The sequence below is a fragment of the Salvelinus sp. IW2-2015 genome, linkage group LG6.2 (genome assembly GCF_002910315.2).
Source record: "Salvelinus sp. IW2-2015 linkage group LG6.2, ASM291031v2, whole genome shotgun sequence".
In the NCBI taxonomy this organism is placed as follows: Eukaryota; Metazoa; Chordata; class Actinopteri; order Salmoniformes; family Salmonidae; genus Salvelinus; species Salvelinus sp. IW2-2015.
The window spans coordinates 9,998,443-10,017,515 of record NC_036846.1 but is presented as its reverse complement, the minus strand read 5'-3'; the positions used below and the strand labels follow the sequence as shown (position 1 = coordinate 10,017,515).

The 19,073-nt window shown below is 40.9% G+C and overlaps 1 protein-coding gene across 4 annotated transcripts; it reads right to left on the bottom strand.

The window, feature by feature from the left end:
• Positions 1 to 369: 369 nt before the first annotated feature.
• Positions 370 to 15,921, bottom strand: LOC111965812 (GTP binding elongation factor GUF1). 4 transcript variants are annotated; one of them, XM_023990132.2, is made up of 17 exons: positions 15,450 to 15,921; positions 14,999 to 15,110; positions 11,992 to 12,140; positions 10,328 to 10,408; positions 10,134 to 10,211; positions 9,980 to 10,063; positions 9,832 to 9,896; positions 9,417 to 9,620; positions 9,018 to 9,157; positions 8,711 to 8,834; positions 8,289 to 8,421; positions 4,556 to 4,699; positions 4,275 to 4,408; positions 3,792 to 3,893; positions 3,391 to 3,510; positions 3,251 to 3,287; positions 370 to 743 (listed from the first exon to the last, which is right to left on the bottom strand). In XM_023990132.2, the coding sequence occupies exons 1-17, from the start codon at positions 15,651 to 15,653 to the stop codon at positions 609 to 611; spliced, it is 2,046 nt and encodes a 681-aa protein (XP_023845900.1). In that variant the 5' UTR covers positions 15,654 to 15,921; the 3' UTR covers positions 370 to 608. The 4 variants fall into 4 exon arrangements, with proteins under 4 accessions (XP_023845900.1, XP_023845901.1, XP_023845903.1 ...); XM_023990133.2 differs by having other exon boundaries at positions 9,417 to 9,554; XM_070444233.1 differs by lacking the exon at positions 370 to 743 and adding an exon at positions 1,550 to 1,645.
• Positions 15,922 to 19,073: the final 3,152 nt, after the last annotated feature.

Below are 19,073 nucleotides of genomic sequence, written 5' to 3'. Positions count from 1 at the left end.
TCTGTCTAATCAGTCGAACAGGACCCAGCTGTGTTTTGAGGGCGGGACAAAATGTGAATGGGCTAAATGGGAAGAGATTGCAGTGACAGTTGAGAGTAAAATAAAACAAACACCATCAGGGAGGTATGCGGGCTGTGACCAACGACATCCCTGGTTCGAATCCAACCACTGTCTTTCTTTTCCAACTTAACGGTATAACTAATTAGACCCCCCCCCCCAGATCTTCTCCCTCAATGTGTTTTTAGGAGGCAAGTARAGAGGACGCGAGGAATCAAGGAAATACAAGTACAATTAAGATTAAGCCAAAATGTTACAACCCCAGCACACTGGATCCATGGTAAAGGGAAAGAAACAAGAGAAATGACATGATAACATTTGATCTTGTTTTATTATTTACATCATTGATGTATTTGCACCTTGCACTTACAGTATTTCACTGAGTAATCGTTACATGTTTTCATAGGCAACGGGATCTACATTATAAGAATAAACAATGTTAAAATGTAACATCTTTATGTATGGGACATTGAAGTTATTTTGATGTTAACAATATTGTTCGTTAATATGTTGAACAAAAAATACCTTCAATGACTAAGGATACTGATATTCTACTTGTCTTTCCTCTTCAGAACATTGATGAAGGCATCCTTGGGGACTTGCACGGTTCCAATATACCGCATCTTCTTTTTACCCTCCGCTTGTTTCTTCAGGAGCTTCATCTTTCTTGTTATATCGCCTCCGTACTAAAAGAGAGAAAAGCCTTGTTTATACCTGGTTGTAACATGCATCCTTTGTCCTGGTCCTGTCCACATTCAGATTGTGCCCACATTTCCAGACCAGGTGTAGTTAATCAAAAGACACATTGTGATCAGGTCTTCCTGCCCACCTCCAGAGGTAATCAGACACACATTGTGTCTGGATATCTTAGAAGTGTAGCCGGATCTGGACAGTGAAACCATTTAACTTACTATTATTCGCTTTCTAAAATCATTGACAGGTGATCGCCATTGACTTATGGCATAAATATGTGTCTTGTAATAAATAAATAGTATTTTGAAAGATTGTCTGTCAAATAATTTTCATAAAAAGGGAGGGACCAGGAAATCTGGTCACAATGCAAATACAGTGGACGGATAACAGACATATTTTAATASCATGTGTAGACATCTGTAAATATGGGCACAATCAGAATGTAAACAAGATTAGGACAAAGGACCCATGTTAGCACCAGTTAAAAAAATGGGGATAAAGAGACTCAAGGATCAGCTAACATACTAAAACACTACAATGTGTAATAATAGTGAAGACATCAAAACTATGAAATAACACATAGTAACCCAAAAAATTGTTAAATTATAGATTTTTAAAAGTAGCCACCCTTTATGATAGCTTGGCATTCTTTCAACCAGCTTCATGGAGGTAGTCACCTGGAATGCTTTTCCAACAGTCTTGAAGGAGTTCCCACATATGCTGAGCACTTGTTGGCTGCTTTTTCTTCACTTTGCGGTCCAACTCATCCCAAACCATCTCAATTGGGTTGAGGTTGGGTGATTGTGGAGGCCGGGTCATCTGATGCATCACTCCATCACTCTCCTTCTTGGTCAAATAGCCCTTACACAGCCTGGAGGTGTGTCAGGTCATTGTCCTGGTGAAAAACAAATGATAGTCCCACTAAGCACAAACCTGATGGGAMGGCATATTGCTGCAGAATGCTGTGGTAGCCATGCTRATTAAGTGTGCCTTGAATTCGAAATAAATCACTGACAGTGTCACCAGCAAAGCACACCATCACACCTCCTCCTCGCTTCACGTTGGGAAACACACATGCAGGGATTATCCGTTCAACTACTCTGCGTCTCACAAAGACACAGCGTCTGGAAYCATAAATCGCAAATTTGGACTCATTAGACCAAAAGGACAGATTTCCACCGGTCTAATGTCCATTGCTCGTGTTTCTTGGCMCAAGCAAGTCTCTTCTTCTTATTGGTGTCCTTTAGTAGAGGTTTCTGTGCAGCAATTCAACCATGAAGGCCTGATTCACGCAGTCTCCTCTGAACAGCTGATGTTGAGATGTGTTTGTTACTAGAACTCTGTGAGGTGCAAACKGAGGTGTAGTTAATTGCCGATTTCTGAGGCTGGTAACTCTAATGAACTTATCCTCTGCAGCAGAGGTAAYTCTGGGTCTTCCTTTCCTGTGAAGGTCCTCATGAGATCCASTTTCATCATAGATGGTTTTTGCAACAGCACTTGAAGAAACTTTYAAAGTTCTTGAAATGTTCCGTATTGACTGACCTTCATGTCTTAAAGTAATGGACTGTCACTTCTCTCTGCTTATTTGAGCTGTTCTTGCCATAATATGGACTTGGTCTTTTACCAAATAGGGCTAACTTCTGTATATCACCCTTACCGTGTCACAACACAACTGATTGGCTCAAACGCATTAAGAAGGAAAGAAAAGCCACAAATGATCTTTTAACAAGGCACACCTGTTAATTGTAATGCATTCCAGGTGACTACCTCATGAACCTGGTTGAGAGAATGCCAAAAGTTTGCAAAGCTGTCATCAAGGCAAAGGGTCGCTACTTTGAAGAATCTCCAACATAAAATATATTTTGATTTGTTTAACACTTTTTTGGTTACTACATGATTCCATATGTGTTACTTCATAGTTTTGATGCCTTCACTATTATTCTACAATGTAGAAAATAGTACAAATAAAGAAAAATCCTGGAATGAGCAGGTGTGTCCAAACGTTTGACTGGTACTGTATATAAACCCTGAATTGCTGACGGTATGTATTGTCCATTGAGAGGCCTTGAAGACACAGGTCGGCCATATTGGCACTCCCCAGTGGGAGCAGTCCTTCATAGGAATTCTACATTATTTAAATGAAATCTTTCAAGGACAAAATTACATGCATTTAAGTATTTTTGTTGTTGTAGTGGGKACARTAATATTATTCATCTTAAATTATACTTTGAAGGCAAATGTCTTTTTAAATATATTTTGTAATTTTTTATTTGATGTTTAGCTCACATAAAAGTATGCATTAAGGTGTCTGTAATATAATAAATGCGGTAAAAAAATGAATGTAAACATTAATAAATGCATTTCTATTTTTTACAACRGTGGGGGAGTGCCAAGATTGAGGCACAGTGGCTTCAACACAGCGCCCCCTATCAGTCACCTAGTGTATRTCTAAATCATTGGTATAAACCAACATTTTAATTAAAAGAACAAGTTTACTTACACATTTTGCGAGCACATTTTTCTTGTAAGCCTTTATTCTGCAAGAGAGAGAGAGCAGGTGTCATGCAATCTGAAACGCTACCAACTTTCCAAATGACTTGGTCTTATGTGTATTCTTCCGTGTTTGGCCACTACACTTACGTCTCCCTGGCGATGACTTTGCTGCCGATGGCTGCTTGTACTGCGATTTCAAACATCTGTCTGGGTATGGCGTCTTGCAGGCGCTCGCACATGGCTTTGCCTGCACTGTATGCCCGATCTCTGTACATAGGAGAACAGAAGTCACCCAAGGGTCACATCATTACGGTACTCAAATATATCATAGTATTAGTAGCCCTTGAAAGACAGATACATTGAGCCAAAAATGTATTTGTATAGTAGATACTGTTTTTTACTCAAGAGTTGAATCACACAGTAATGTCAACAGGAGAGATTCACAAAAGTTTGAGTTAGGATTCAGTCAACATTTGTTTTTCAACTGTAGGGGTCTGAGCCCAAAGATAAGCTGATATAGGTCTAAGCACTAAGTATCAAAGACTTACTTGTGAACAATAGTGGTGAGTTCCTCCACAGGTTTCCCATTCAGCAGAATATCCATCTTGATCACATGTGCAACCTGGTACCCTGCATCCTCATAGTCAAAGCTGATGAACATATTACAACATAAAATGTCTCATGGTCTTCTAATCATTCAGGTTGCCAAATCAATCTGAAAAGTTGGGCCGGAACAATACCAGTATCGCGATACTCGTTCGTATCCTGGCAAGGAAACAAAACACAAAGCGGATGTAACTTCTTTAGGAAAACAGCCCTAATGTTGGAAACAAACATCATTATGTTGTCATCCAGAGTCACATGTATTTATTTTCCAAGTTAAAGCACACAATATTTTACATCCAGCAGGCTTTTAAAGGAACAAAGAGTTTGGTCTGCTTTGTGTTTTCGTTTTTGCCATGTAAAAAAATATTGCGATACTGGTATCGTTCCGGCCCTACTGAGAAGGTCCCTATGCAACATAGAATTACCTGGCATATCCTGAAGACATGGATTTGAGGAGGTCATAGAAGTCCACGACAATTTCATTCAGTGGGAAGAGATATTTCATCATCACTCGGTGGTCGTCAATGTACACCATGTTCTTCTGGATGGCTCGGCGATTCTACATGAATGGACCAATTTAAAAAAAATATATATATTTTTGTTTTGCAAAGTGAAAGTAATCAAAACACATTTTCTTAAATGTCTCTGTTACACAGTGATCCTAAAAACAAATAATTAGCAACACCTGAAAGCCAGGCTGGCTTACCAAGCAGATACTCATGATTTTCCCAATGTAGTCATCAGGGGTGATGATGGTCCCCATCACCATGGGCTCCAGGTACTCTTTCACTACAGACCTGTCTGGGAACTGGGCTGGGTTCACTATGGTGATCTCCTCCTTGCCATGCTCCTACAACACAACAGTTAGAACCTTTACCAAACAACGGCTACCTGACAGTAGCCGTTTTCACCTGACAGTGTATGAAACAGGTTATACATTTTTTTTCCACTGTTTGACAATAATAGTTGACGTACAGTAACAGTCAAAAGTTTGGACACATCTACTCATTCAAGGGTTTATCTTTATTTTTTACTATTTTCTACATTGTAGAATAATAGTGAAGACATCAAAACTAATGAAATCACACATATGGAATCATGTAGTAACCAAAAAAAAGTGTTAAATAAATCAAAATAATTTTTATATTTGAGATTCTTCAAAGTAGCCACCCTTTGCCTTGATGACAGCTTTGCACACTCTTGGCACTCTCAACCAGCTTCATCAGGTAGTCACCTGGAATGCATTTCAATTAACAGGTGTGCCTTGTTTAAAGTTCATTCCTTCTTAATGCATTTGAGCCAATCAGTTGTGTTGTGACAAGGTAGGGGTGGTATACAGAAGATAACCCTATTTGGTAAAAGACCAAGTCCATATTATGGCAAGAACAGCTCAAATAAGCAAAGAGAAACGAAGGTCAGTCAATCCAGAACATTTTAAGAACTTTGAAAGTTTCTTTATATGCAGTCGCAAAAACCATCAAACGCAGAGATCAAGTAACAGACATCTCAACATCAACTGTTTTTATTTATTTAACCTTTATATAACTAGGCAAGTCAGTTAAGAACAAATTCATATTTACAATGACGGCCTACCAAAAAGGCCTCCTGCGGGGACGGGGGATAAAAAATATAGGACAAAACACATCACGACAAGAGAGACAACACTACATAAGAGACCTAAGACAACATAGCATGGCAGCAACAGATGACAACACAGCATGGTAGCAGCACAAAACAGGGTACAAACATCACAAAGGCCAAGAAAGTAGAGAAAACAATCTCACGCAAAGCAGCCACAACTGTCAATAAAAGTGTCCATGATTGAGATAAAACTGTCCAGTTTGAGTGTTTGTTGCAGCTCGTTTCAGTCGCTAGCTGCAGCGAACTGAAAAGACGAGCGACCCAGGAATGTGTGTGCTTTGGGGACCTTTAACAGAATGTGACTGGCAGAACAGGTGTTGTATGTGGAGGATGAGAGCTGCAGTAGATATCTCTGATAGGGGGGGGAGTGAGGCCTAAGAGGGTTTTATAAATAAGCATCAACCAGTGGGTCTTGCAACGTGTATACAGAGATGGCCAGTTTACAGAAGAGTACAGAGACTTGCAGAAGTATTCACCCCCCTTGGCATTTTTCCTATTTTGTTGCATTACAACCTGTAATTTAAATGGATTTTTATTGGATTTCATGTAATGTACATACACAAAATAGTTCAAATTGGTGAAGTTTCAAAAAATCAACAACAAAAGAAAAATACGGAAAAGTGGTGCGTGCATTTTATTTCACCCCCTTTGCTATGAAGCCCCTAAATAAGATCTGGTGCAACCAATTACCTTCAGAAGTCACATAATTACTTAACTAAAGTCCACCTGTGTTCAATCTAAGTGTTAAATGATCTGTCACATGATCTCAGTATAACAGACGTTCTGAAAGGCCCCAGAGTCTGCAACACCACTAAGCAAGGGGCACCACCAAGCAAGCGGCACCATGAAAACCAAGGAGCTCTCCAAACAGGTCAGGGACAAAGATGTGGAGAAGTACAGATCAGGGTTGGGTTATAAAAAAAACTCAACCCAACTGAGATGGTTTGGGATGAGTTGGACTGCAGAGTGAAGGAAAAGCAGCCAACAAGTACTCAGACTGTTGGAAAAGCATTCCAGGTGAAGCTGGTTGAGAGAATGACAAGAGTGTGTAAAGCTGTCATCATGGCAAAGGGTGGCTACTTTGAAGAATCTAAAATATGTTTTGTTTTTTTTAACACTTTTTTGGCTGTGTTATTTCATAGTTTTGATGTATTCACTATTATGCTACTATGTAGAAAATAGTGTAAAAAAAAATAAAAAAATAAAATGGAATGAGTAGGTGTATTTAAACTTTTAACTGGTACTGTACATTTGCAAATATATGTACCCGTGTGCATTTATTTTGCTGTAAAATCATGTCAACTTTTCAATGTAATATATGTACAGTTGAAGTCGGAAGTTTACATACACCTTCGTCAAATACATTTAAACTCAGTTTTTCACAATTCCTGACATTTAATCCTAGTAAAGTTAGGATCACCACTTTATTTTAAGAATGTAAAATGTCAGAATAATTGTAGAGAGAATGATTTATTTCAGCTTTTATTTATTTCATCACATTCCCAGTGGGTCAGAAGTATACATACACTCAATTAGTATTTGCCTTTAAAATGTTTAACTTGGGTCAAATGTTCGGGTAGCCTTCATCAAGCTTCCCACAATAAGCTGGGTGAATTTTGGCCCATTCCTCCTGACAGAGCTGGTCTACCTGAGTCAGGTTTGTAGGCCTCCATGCTCGCACAAGCTTTTTCAGTTCTGCCCACAAATTTTCCATGGGATTGAGGTCAGGGCTCATGATGCCATCTATTTTGTGAAGTGCACCAGTCCCTCCTGCAGCAAAGAACCCCCACAACATGATGCTGCCACCCGTGCTTCACGGTTGGGATGGTGTTCTTCGGCTTGTAAGCCTCCCCCTTTTTCCTCCAAACATAACAATGGTTATTATGGCCAAACAGTTCTATTTTTGTTTCATCAGACCAGAGGACATTTCTACAAAAAGTATGATCTTTGTCCCCATGTGCAGTTGCAAACCGTAATCTGKCTTTTTATTGGCGGTTTTAGAGCAGTGGCTTCTTCCTTGCTGAGCGGCCTTTCAGGTTATGTCAATATAGGACTCGTTTTACTGTGGATATAGATACTTTTGTACCTGTTTCCTCCAGTATCTTCACAAGGTCCTTTGCTGTTGTTCTGGGATTGATTTGCACTTTTCAAAACCAAAGTACGTTAATCTCTAGGAGACAGAACGTGTCTTCTTCCCGAGCGGTATGACGGCTGCATGGTCCCATGGTCTTTATACTTGCGTACTATTGTTTGTACAGATGAATGTGGTACCTTCAGGTGTTTGGAAATATCTCCCAAGGATGAACCAGACTTGTGGAGGTCTACAATTTTTTTCTGAGGTCTTGGCTGATTTCTTTAGATTTTCCCAGGATGTCAAGCAAAGAGGCACTGAGTTTGAAGGTAGGCCTTGAAATACATCCACAGGTACACTTCCAATTTACTCAAATGATGTCAATTAGCCTATCAGAAGCTTCTAAAGCCATGACATCATTTTTTGGAATTTCCAAGCTGTTCAAAGGCACAGTCAACTTACTGTATGTAAAATTCTGACGGACTGGAATTGTGATACAGTGAATTATAAGTGAAATAATCTGTCTGTAAACTATTGTTGGAAAAATTACTTGTGTCATACACAAAGTAGATGACCTAACAGACTTGCCAAAACTATAGTTCGTTAACAAGAAATTTGTGGAGTGGTTGAAAAACGAGGTTTAATGACTCCAACCTAAGTGTATGTAAACTTCTGACTTCAACTGTACATGTGAGTTGAAGTCCCTAGAGGTGGTGCTGTCTATTACCTTAATGAGCTTGGCGGAGGACAGGATAGCCTTGTAGGGCACGGTGGGGGCTGTCACTATGACAGAGGCGTTGTACTCCTGCTCCAAGCGCTGGTTAAACACCTCCATGTGGAGCAGGCCCAGGAAACCTAGCCTACAAAAGGAAGGAATGAAAAACAAAGGAAAAGAATAACAATGTGAGTGTCAGTGTGAGGGAGAGAACAATTTAGGAGTCAGGGTCACACAGAGGTCATGATCACAGCTGAAAATGGTATCCCTCAAAGCAAATGAAGAACATAAAGCATAGGAGTGCAGTCACAGACCAGGGTGGTTATGACGCATTGACCCAAAGCTATGTATCCTGTCAAGGTCATCCCCGTCACCATTTGTACAGCTTTAAGTAGTAGATGATTGTAGTTTAGTTGGTCATGTTATGATCTGACCTCCAGCCTGCTCCCAGTGCCAAACTGCTGTCTCTCTGGACCGTCACACTGGAGTCGTTGAGCGTCAGTTTCTCCAAGGCACTGCGGAGGGCGCTGTAGTCTGACTGGTCCGTAGGGTACATCCCTGGAGAGATGCCAACACGCACACTCAGGATGGAAATCAGTGACACCTGCTACTTTTAATGTTTAGTTATAAACTACTGCCTATTGACACTGTGTAAATGCAACATTATGGGACCAGTTGTATTGGGTTTTCACTTTTATGTCTGTCTAGCACATGGCCAGATTGGAATGCTTCTCAGCGTACCGGCAAACACCATGGCCTTGGCTGGCTTGAACCCCGGCAGAGCTTCTACCAGATGTTTCTGATGGTAGAGGGTGTCACCGATCTGGGCCTCCTTCACTTCCTTCATACCTGCTATCACATAGCCCACCTGGCCCGCGTACCTGCACAACACACCACAGCCACAGTGTCGGGAATGAAAAGAAGAGAGTCATTGTTCATTTACAGCCATGTGACCAATATGATATGCCTATATAGCAATATAGTAGTGTACCAAACAAGAAGAACAGATACAATTATTAGCATCTTGTATCTTACTACCACGAGGAAGGGAGAACTGACAGAGTGTGCGTTTAATACAACAGTCACCACCAATGATATGGAATCAGACAAGATGAATATTATGCAGGATAAGACACTCACAATCTATCTGTGGGGTGCTCATCTGGCCTGAGGAGGCCTAGCTCGTTGACCTCGTAGCTTTTCCCCAGGTACGCAGATATGATCCTGTCTCCTTTAGACAAATAGCCTCCGAAAAGAGCGATGTTCGCCACCACCCCTCTGTAGTGATCGAAGTTGGAGTCAAACACCAGGGCTTTGAATGGGTCCTCTTTTTTAAAGGTTGGTCTGAGAACAAAAAAATGACTATGTTGAGTGCATCCGAAACGGCACTCTATTCCCTACATAGGGCACTACTTTTGACCAGATCTCTACAGGCCCTGGTCAAAAGTAGAGCACTATAGGGAATAGGGTGCCATTTGGGAGGCAGCCATTGATTCAATGAGGAAGTGCATTACATTTGTTGTTCCAACAGGAAGTAAGGAGTAATAAAACTTACGGCGGTAACCGTTTCACCACCTCTTGAAGGACTTGTTCTACATTGGTGCCCAGTTTGGCAGAAATCTAAAGAGGTGGAATCATCATATTTAGACAGTTGTCTAAACTAAGATATTGGCAATTATCAACATCTCAGTCAATAAACTCACCCTAATACATTCTTCAGTTGGAATATCAAACACCTTCTCAATCTGTTTTTCTACCCTCTCTGGATCAGCATTTTTCAAATCAATCTGAAAAAGAAACAGAACATGATGGTATTTGTCAATCACTTATCTAACATAGATTAATTGGGATATGTACCTTGTTTATGACAGGAATGATGGTCAGCTGAGCTTCGAATGCCAAGTAGAAGTTAGCCACAGTCTGTGCTTGAATCCCCTGATCCACACAAGAACACATCAATGACACTCTACCTTGGATACATTTTCCAGGTAATGTGTCTGTCAAATGCACATTATGCCAAAAATAAAGTTGTTCCTTGCTGAAAAACCTACCTGATTGGCATCAACGATCAACAGTACACCTTGGCACGCTGAGATGGATCTAGACACTTCATAACTGAAGTCAACATGACCCTGAAAACAGAGAAGACTAGGAGTGCTGTAATTAAGACTAATACAAACAAACCCCTTGTGTCACTGACAKTATCTAGTCCCATCTACACTGAACAAAAATATAAAACGTAACATATAAAGTGTTGGTCCCATGTTTCATGAGCTGAAATAAAAGATTCCAGAAATGTTTCAATTCGCACAGAAAGCTTATTTCGCTCTAATTGTTTGCACAAATTTGTTTACATCCCTGTTAGTGAGCATTTCTCGTTTGCCAAGATACTCCATCCATCTGACAGGTGTGGCATATCAAAAATCTGACTAAACATGATCATTACACAGGTGCACCTTGTGCTGGGGACTATAAAAGGCTACTCTAAAATGTGCAGTTTTGTCACACAACACAATGCCACTGATGTCGCAAGTTTTGAAGGAGTGTGCAATTGACATGCTGACTGCAGGAATATCCACCAGAGCTGTTGCCAGAGAATATAATGTTAATTACTCTACTATAAGCCGCTTCCAAAGCCATTTTAGAGAATTTGGCAGTATGTCCAACCGGCCTCACAACCACAGACCACGTGTAACCACGTCAGCCCAGGACCTCCACATCTAGCGTCTCCGCCCGTGGAATCGTCAGACCAGCCACCCGGACAGCTGATGAGACTGTGGGTTTGCACAACTGAWGAATTTCTGCACAAACTGTCAGAAACATTTTCAGGAAAGCTCATCATCCTCACCAGGGTCTTGACCTGACTGCAGTTCGGCATCGGTAAAGAYTTGTGGGAAAATTCTCACCTTCGATGGCCACTGGCACGCTGGAGAATTGTGCTCTGCACGGATGAATCCCAGTTTCAACTGTACCAGGCCGATGGCAGACAGTTTGTATTGCGTTGCATGGGCGAGCGGTTTGCTGATGTCAATGTTGTGAACAAAATGCCCCATGGTGGCGGTGGGGTTATGGTATGGGCAGGCATAAGCAACGGACAACGAACACAATAAAATTTCATCGATGTCAATTTGAATGCACAGAGATACCATGATGAGATCCCGAGGCCCATTGTCGTGCCATTCATCCGCCGCCATCACCTTATGTTTCAGCATGATAATGCACGGCCCCATGTCGCAAGGATCTGTACACAATTCCTGGAAGCTGAAAATGTCCAAGTTCTTTCATGGCCTTCATACTCACCAGACATGTCACCCATAGAACACGTATGGGATGCTCTGGATCTACGTGTATGACAGCGAATTCCAGTTCCCACCAATATCCAGCAACTTCTCACAGCCATTGAAGAGGAGTGGGACAACATTCCACAGGCCACAATCAACAGCCTGAACAACTCTATGCGAAGAAGATATGTTGCGCTGCATGAGGCAAATAGTGGTCACACCAGATACTGACTAGTTTTCTGATCCACGCCCCTATTTTTTTTTTTAAAGGTATCTGTGACCAACGGATGCATATCTGTATTCCCAGTCATGTGAAATCCATAGATTAGGGCCTAAAGCATTTATTTCAATRGACTGATTTCCTTGTATGAACTGTAACTCAGTAAAATCGTAGAAATGTTTGCAATGTTAAAAAAATTGTTCAATGTACTTACTGGTGTATCAATGAGGTTGAGCAGGTAGGTCTGTCCCTGGTACTTGTAGAACAAGGAGGCTGTCTGGGCCTTCACAGTTATCCCTCGCTCTCGCTCTACCTGCAGCTTGTCCAACACCTGTTTATTCTTATCTGTCGTGGTTATGGCACCTGTAAAAACCAAGCAATGAGCTGAGACATATCAAACAAGAAACAAAATGCATGAGTACTTGTGTGATCCATGTGTATGAATATGGTAATGGACCAGCATGGAACCCTAGACAAAGATGCAGAGTAGCCCACATTTTGCGAGAATGGAGAGGCCAGAGATAGCCGGAATAGTAATTTGGGCTATGGAACCGAAGTTGGGTATTGGAGAAAGGTCATTAGTGCGTGTTCTGCAAACAATATGGCGGATGAAGGCGCGGCATGAGTGTGGTGAACGGATAGACGTGATTATGGACAGCCAGGAAGAAGGAGAAGAGCCGTGTGTTGAGGAAGAATGGCGCCAAGTACAAACCGTAGTCTGCTGTCTCTGATGGCTCAGAAATTGAACCTGACGAGAGTGAGGATGAATTACCTGCGGTGGCAGGTGTGGTGRAGAATTGAGTCCGAGCCTCGCCCAGATGGTCATGAAAAGAATAATTCTGGCCCAGCGGGAGTGACATTCTTGGAGAAAGTGGATCCCTGCCTTTTGGCTGACACATATGTCGTCGCTGTGCCCATGTTGTTGGGAATCAGAAGTGCCCGTTGCGAGAGAGACAGGTTGAGGTTGCCAGGGTCAGAGTAGAAAAAAAGGTGTCATATGCTGAGGCAGTGAAGAGAGTAGAACAGGGGTATTCAACTCTTAACCTACGAGATCTGGAGCCTGCTGGTTTTCTGTTCTACCTGATAATTGCACCCACCTGGTGTGCCAGGACTAAATCAGCCCTGATTAGAGTGGAACAATGAAAACAAGTAGTGGAACTGGCTTCGAGGTCCAGAGCTTAAGGGGAGTATAGGACGATGGGTCAAGGGTGAGTAGTAGACTAGGCCAATACAAATTTGCGCTTTAGTAAGGTTGGYTTCTTAGAATTCATTGCCATGGTTATCAACTGTACCATAAAAATGGATATTAAATCACCRAAAATGGATGCTGTTGTGGAAACTGCAGGGTAGTACTTGGGTGTACAAGGTTTTACTGCAGAATATCTAGAAGGTGTGTTGAATGAAAGAGTCCTGTCTTCCAGGCTGTTGGCCTGGTGTAGGATCAGTTAGGGTCAAAGTAGTGGACTTAAAAATATWWATATATTTGACCTTTTATTTWTATGAAATAGTGGTATATACAGTTGAAGTCGAAAGTTTACATACACCTTAGCCAAATACATTTAAACTCAGTTTTCCACAATTCCTGACATTTAATCCTAGTAAAAATTCCCTGTCTTAGGTCAGTTAGGATCACCACTTTATTTTAAGAATGTGAAATGTCAGAATAATAGTAGAAAGAAATATTTCTTTCAGCTTTCATTTCTTTCATCAAATTCAGAATGGGTCAAAAGTTTACATACACTCAATTAGTATTTGGTAGCATTGCCTTTAAATTGTTTAACTTGGGTCAAATATTTCAGGTAGCCTTCATCAAGTTTCCCACAATCAGTTGGGTGAATTTTGGCCCATTCCTCCTGACAGAGCTGGTGTAACTGAGTCAGGTTTGTAGGCCTCCTTGCTTGCACACGCTTTTCAGTTCTGCCCAAAAATGTTCTATAGGATTGAGGTCAGGGCTTTGTGATGGCCACTCCAATACCTTGACTTTGTCATCCTTAAGCCATTTTGCCACAACTTTGGAAGTATGCTTGCGATCATTGTCCATTTGGAAGACCCATTTACAACCAATCATTAACTTCCTAACTGATGTCTTGAGATGTTGCTTCAATATAGCCACATAATTTCTTCTACATGATGCCATCTATTTTGTGAAGTGCACCAGACCCTCCTGCAAGATAGCACCCCCACAACATGATGCCGCCACCCCCGTGCTTCACGGTTGGGATGGTGTTCTTTGGCTTGCAAGCATCCCCCTTTTTCATCCAAACATAACGATGGTCATTATGGCCAAACAGTTCTATTTGTGTTTCATCAGACCAGAGGACATTTCTACAAAAAGTACGATCTTTGTCCCCATGTGCAGTTGCAAACCGTAGTCTGGCTTTTTTATGCCGGTTTTGGAACAGTRGCTTCTTCCTTGCTGAGTGGACTTTCAGGTTACGTCAATATAGGACTCGTTTTACTGTGGATATAGATACTTTTGTACCTGTTTCCTCTAGCATCTTCACAAGGTCCTTTGCTGTTGTTCTGAGATTGATTTGCACTTTTCGCACCAAAATACGTTCACCTCTAGGAGACAGAACGTGTCTCCTTCCTGAGTGGTATGACGGCTGTGTGGTCCCACRGTGTTTATAGTTGCGTACTATTGTTTGTACAGATGAACGTGGTACCTTCAGGCGTTTGGAAATTSCTYCCAAGGATGAACCAGACTTGTGGAGGTCTACAATTKTTTTCTGAGGTCTTGGCTGATTTCTTTTGATTTTCCCATGATGTCAACGAGGCACTGAGTTTGAAGGTAGGCCTTGAAATACATCCACAGGTACACCTCCAATTGACTAAAATTGTGTCAATTCCAAGCTGTTTAAAAGGCACAGTCCACTGAGTATGTAAACTTCTGACCCACTGGAATTGTGATACAGTGAAATAATCTGTCTGTAAACAATTGTTGGAAAAATTACTTAAGTCATGCACAATGTAGATGTCCTAACCGAATTGCCAAAACTATAGTTTGTTGTCAAGAAATTTGTGGAGTGGTTGAAAACGAGTTTTAATGACTTCAACTGTAGGTRTAGGGTTAGTTGGTGGTGCCATTTCTTCCCTTCCCTTTTATATCACAAAATATAATGTGATCGATCACACACTCCTGCAGTTGGTGCCAGCTTGCACAAAAAGTTAAACACCATGATACCAATGAAGAAGAATATGGTCATTTAGGTGATARCTACCTGTTAGTTCCAGAAGCCTGTCAGCCAAGGTGCTTTTCCCATGGTCAACGTGAGCAATGATGCTGAAGTTTCTGATCCTCTCCACTGGGAACTTTGACATATCTATGCTCTCCTTCAAGAAATAACAAACTCAAATCAAATGTTGTCACATGCGCCGAACACAACATGTGTAGACCTTACCGTGAAATGCTTACTTACAAGCCCTTAACCAACAATGCAGTTTCAAGAAAAATATTTACTAAATAAACTAAAGTCAAATGTAAGTCACACAATTCAATAACGAGGCTATATACAGGGGGTAAAGGGTAGTCGAGGTAATTTGTACATGTAGGTAACGTTAGGGGTAAAGTGACTATGCAACCAAGTTAGTGCAGTTAGCTACAATAAAGGCCTTGACTTGTAAGATAATGCATACTGCACGGCAAGCTGTCTGCAATGTAGAGTTCATTACTTTGTCAGCCTGTGTACTGATCATCTTGTTGGTGGTGTTSTGTGTGCAGAAAACAGGTGCCCTCTTCATCCATCGGTGTCTAATGACCGTGCAAGCTATGTTACAGTACTGGCTCCTTTGTCTTGTTTGATMAACTCTGAAGTCCAAAAGATGCCTTAAAAAAGGTGTTGCACACCCTTGATGTTTTATTAAAGACAGCTGCATGTTAACGTTCGTTAGTTAATCAATTCGTTAGCTAGCTAAAGCTTCTGTACAGGGCATTGACATTAGCCCTGATCGCTAGCCAATTTAACGCCGCAGACCCTGTTAAATCGTATCAACATACGCTACATTTCTTTACATTTCAATCGCAATGTATGAATTCCTAGAGGTGTGATGAAAAACCCAAATCAGATACATATAACTGTGTCTAAAGGAGAACTAAACTTAATCAAATAAAAAAACATGCTTCGTCGGGCGCAGCCATGTTGGGTTGTAAGGTTACTAACAATGCATCCTGGGAAATGTAGTTTGGCGCCGTGTGCTCTAAAAAGCCACCTTGGTTCCACATGTTGATTTTCAAAATTGCAAAAACCCGATTTTTTATTTTATTAGGGGGAAATTACAAAGAAAGGGATTCAGGTTGAGTGAGTAGAGTGGGATATTACAGGAATATCATACAAACTAATAATTTAGGAACAATTTAAATCTGTTGACTATAACAGATGAGCCATCTAAAAATGAACTACAAATACTGTTCCACTCACTAACCAACTGGGCTAGGGCCAGAATAAGAGGTGCCACCATTCCAGAAAGATAGCTTCATCCTGGTTGAAGAGCATGAATACCTTGTAGCAGTTCCTAACCTCGTTGTCTCCACTGACCTGGATAAAGCTCTCTGCCTAAATTGCAGCAGGAATATTTCAAGCGTGGTCATAAAGCCAGATAGGCGACTGACACATCTTGTGAATACTGACAGTGTACCTTTCTTTTGTAGGGCCCACACATTTGACAGTTCCAATTCTCCTTTGGGCTGAGTTTGACACCTAATCAAAGCCTTAGAAGAATGTTAGGAATCAAAATRCAACCCAGAAAAAGTGAGGAGGCTGAAAATATGTTTTGGGGTATTTGTTGTTGTTTCTTATGGTAACCATTATAGTGAACCTTGAGAGGAAACATCTATTATTAAGTTGCAGGGTGATGACAGATGTTCCAATAATGTAATATGTTGTGAAGCAGCCTGTCCTATGAATGGTGCTGTTTCTAGGCTATTCCATTATTTTCCACAAGGTGTCCCCTTGCACAGATGACAAGAATAGGGGTAGAGGGTGGAAAAATCATTGCCATGGCAACATAAGACAGCAGCCCACTCATACTGAGTAGGTCCCCAGAATAATGTTCAGATAAGAAACCAAATRAAATATCTTGCCACCGCTTTTCATCTCTGACTTCTGTGTGTGTGTGCCTCTTTCTCACGTTGACGTCGCTATTACAATTCTCCTTCCTTGCCAAGTGTGATACATCAAGGGCAATTGTACTGTTTTTCTAGGTATTCTACCAATATGACAACGCTAAGCTTTTTCATAATCAGTTTGTTTCCAACTCGTTAATTGTAATAATCAATTAGCTCAATAGGTTGCTGATGGATGCAGGTTTTTCAGTGCCAGCACACTCATTAAGATTCTGATTAATTCGGCAAGCAGATAAAACGAGGCTTCAGACTACCTGTCACGTGAATTATTCAACATTTATTGATTCCCTATGTTATGAGGGTACTCATTTTAATTTGTTGACGTACTACCCAATGACTCAGGCACTTTATCTGATTTCATAAATTTGGGATTCAAACAGGTTCCGAGGATCTTTAATGCAGCACCACCGACCAAATAGGACTGGGAGAAAATGTGGGTTGGTGTATTCAATTTAAATAATGAATAACAGTTTAAAGCTATAGATTTTCACCCTTGAGTCCTCATTGTAGACAGTCTCAACTCATTCTTGATGTACCACAGTATTCTATGACTGTACATTTCAAAATCTATTCTCATGCTTTTTTTACAGCTAAAATGTATATATTGAGTGATTTAGTTAACCTTATTTAGTTAAAGTTTTTATCTCGATATCAAATTATTTCTGGATAACAATTGAGTACCTTACTGTGATTGTTTTCAATTAAAATGATAAAAATAAACAAATCGTTTCTTAGCAAAGAGCAATTCCTCAAGCAAGAATTTAGCTAGGACAGTCTGGGAGTAAGGAGGGGGAAACTAAAAACGAGCTGTTATTGGCAGAGAGGTTTGGAACTCTATTATTGGTCTATTAACTGCCCAACGCATCACYGTGGGAAAACTACCTGCCCTCCAGGACACATACAGCACCCAATGTCACAGGAAGGCCAAAAAGATCATCAAGGACAACAACCACACGAGCCACTGCCTGTTCACCCCGTTATCATCCAGAAGGCGAGGYTAGTACAGGTGCATCAAAGCTGGGAYAGAGAGACTGAAAAACAGCTTCTATCTCAAGGCCATCAGACTGTTAAATAGCCATCACTAGCACCTTAGAGGCTGCGGCCCTATATACATAGACTTGAAATCACTGGCCACTTTAATAATGGAACACTAGTCACTTTAATAATGTTTACATATTTTGCATTACTCATCTCACAAGTATATACTGTATTCTATTCTACTGTATTTTAGTCTTTGAGGCTCCGACATTGCTTGTCCAAATATTTWGATATTCTTAATTCCATTCYGTTACTTTAGATTTGTATGTATTGTGTGTATTGTTGTGAAATTGTTAGATATTACTTTTTAGATATTACTGCGCTGTTGGAGCTAGAAACACAAGCAATTTGCTACATCTGCAATAACATCTGCTAAACATGTGTATATGACCAATAACAKTTGATTTGATTTATGTCACCAGGCGAGCCAAAACTCCATCCCACCAAAACAGGCTGAAATTTCAGGCAGTCCTTTCTAACAACTCGTACACTAAAGGGGTATTATTTTAATTTTCTAAATTCTACACTGTTATTCTAGTGCTTCTACATCTGTATTGCTTGCGCTTTGGGGGTTTAGGCTGGGTTTTTGTTAATGCACTTTGTGACAACTGCTGATGTAAAAAGGGCTTTATAAATACATTTGATTGATTGATCATTGTGTGTGTGTGTCAAGAGTGTGTGTGTGTCACTCAGATTTCATCCAGACAGTGTACGTCCTGCATACATGAAAATCAGTGAACAGCTGTCTATATATTGACTCAGGACTGTACATTGTACTGACTGATGAGTGATAGATTGCATTAATGTAGGCTAGTGCTAGGGTACTAGGTTAGCTAGGGCACTTGAAAGGGGACAAATAAAATTACGCATATTGTCTTGCCACCATGTTTACATCCAAATACGCTACAATGTCCACTAAGACTACCTGTGTAGTAATATTCTTTAGTAACAACATTGTATTAGCGGTCTAGGGCACTGCATTGCTACAGAACCGGGTTTTATCCCGGGCTGTGTCGCAGCCGGCCGCGACCGGGAGATCCATGAGGCGGCGCACAATTGGCCCAGCATCGTCTGGGTTAGGGGAAGGTTTGGCCGGCCAGGATGTCCTTGTCCTATCGTGCTCTAGTGACTCCTGT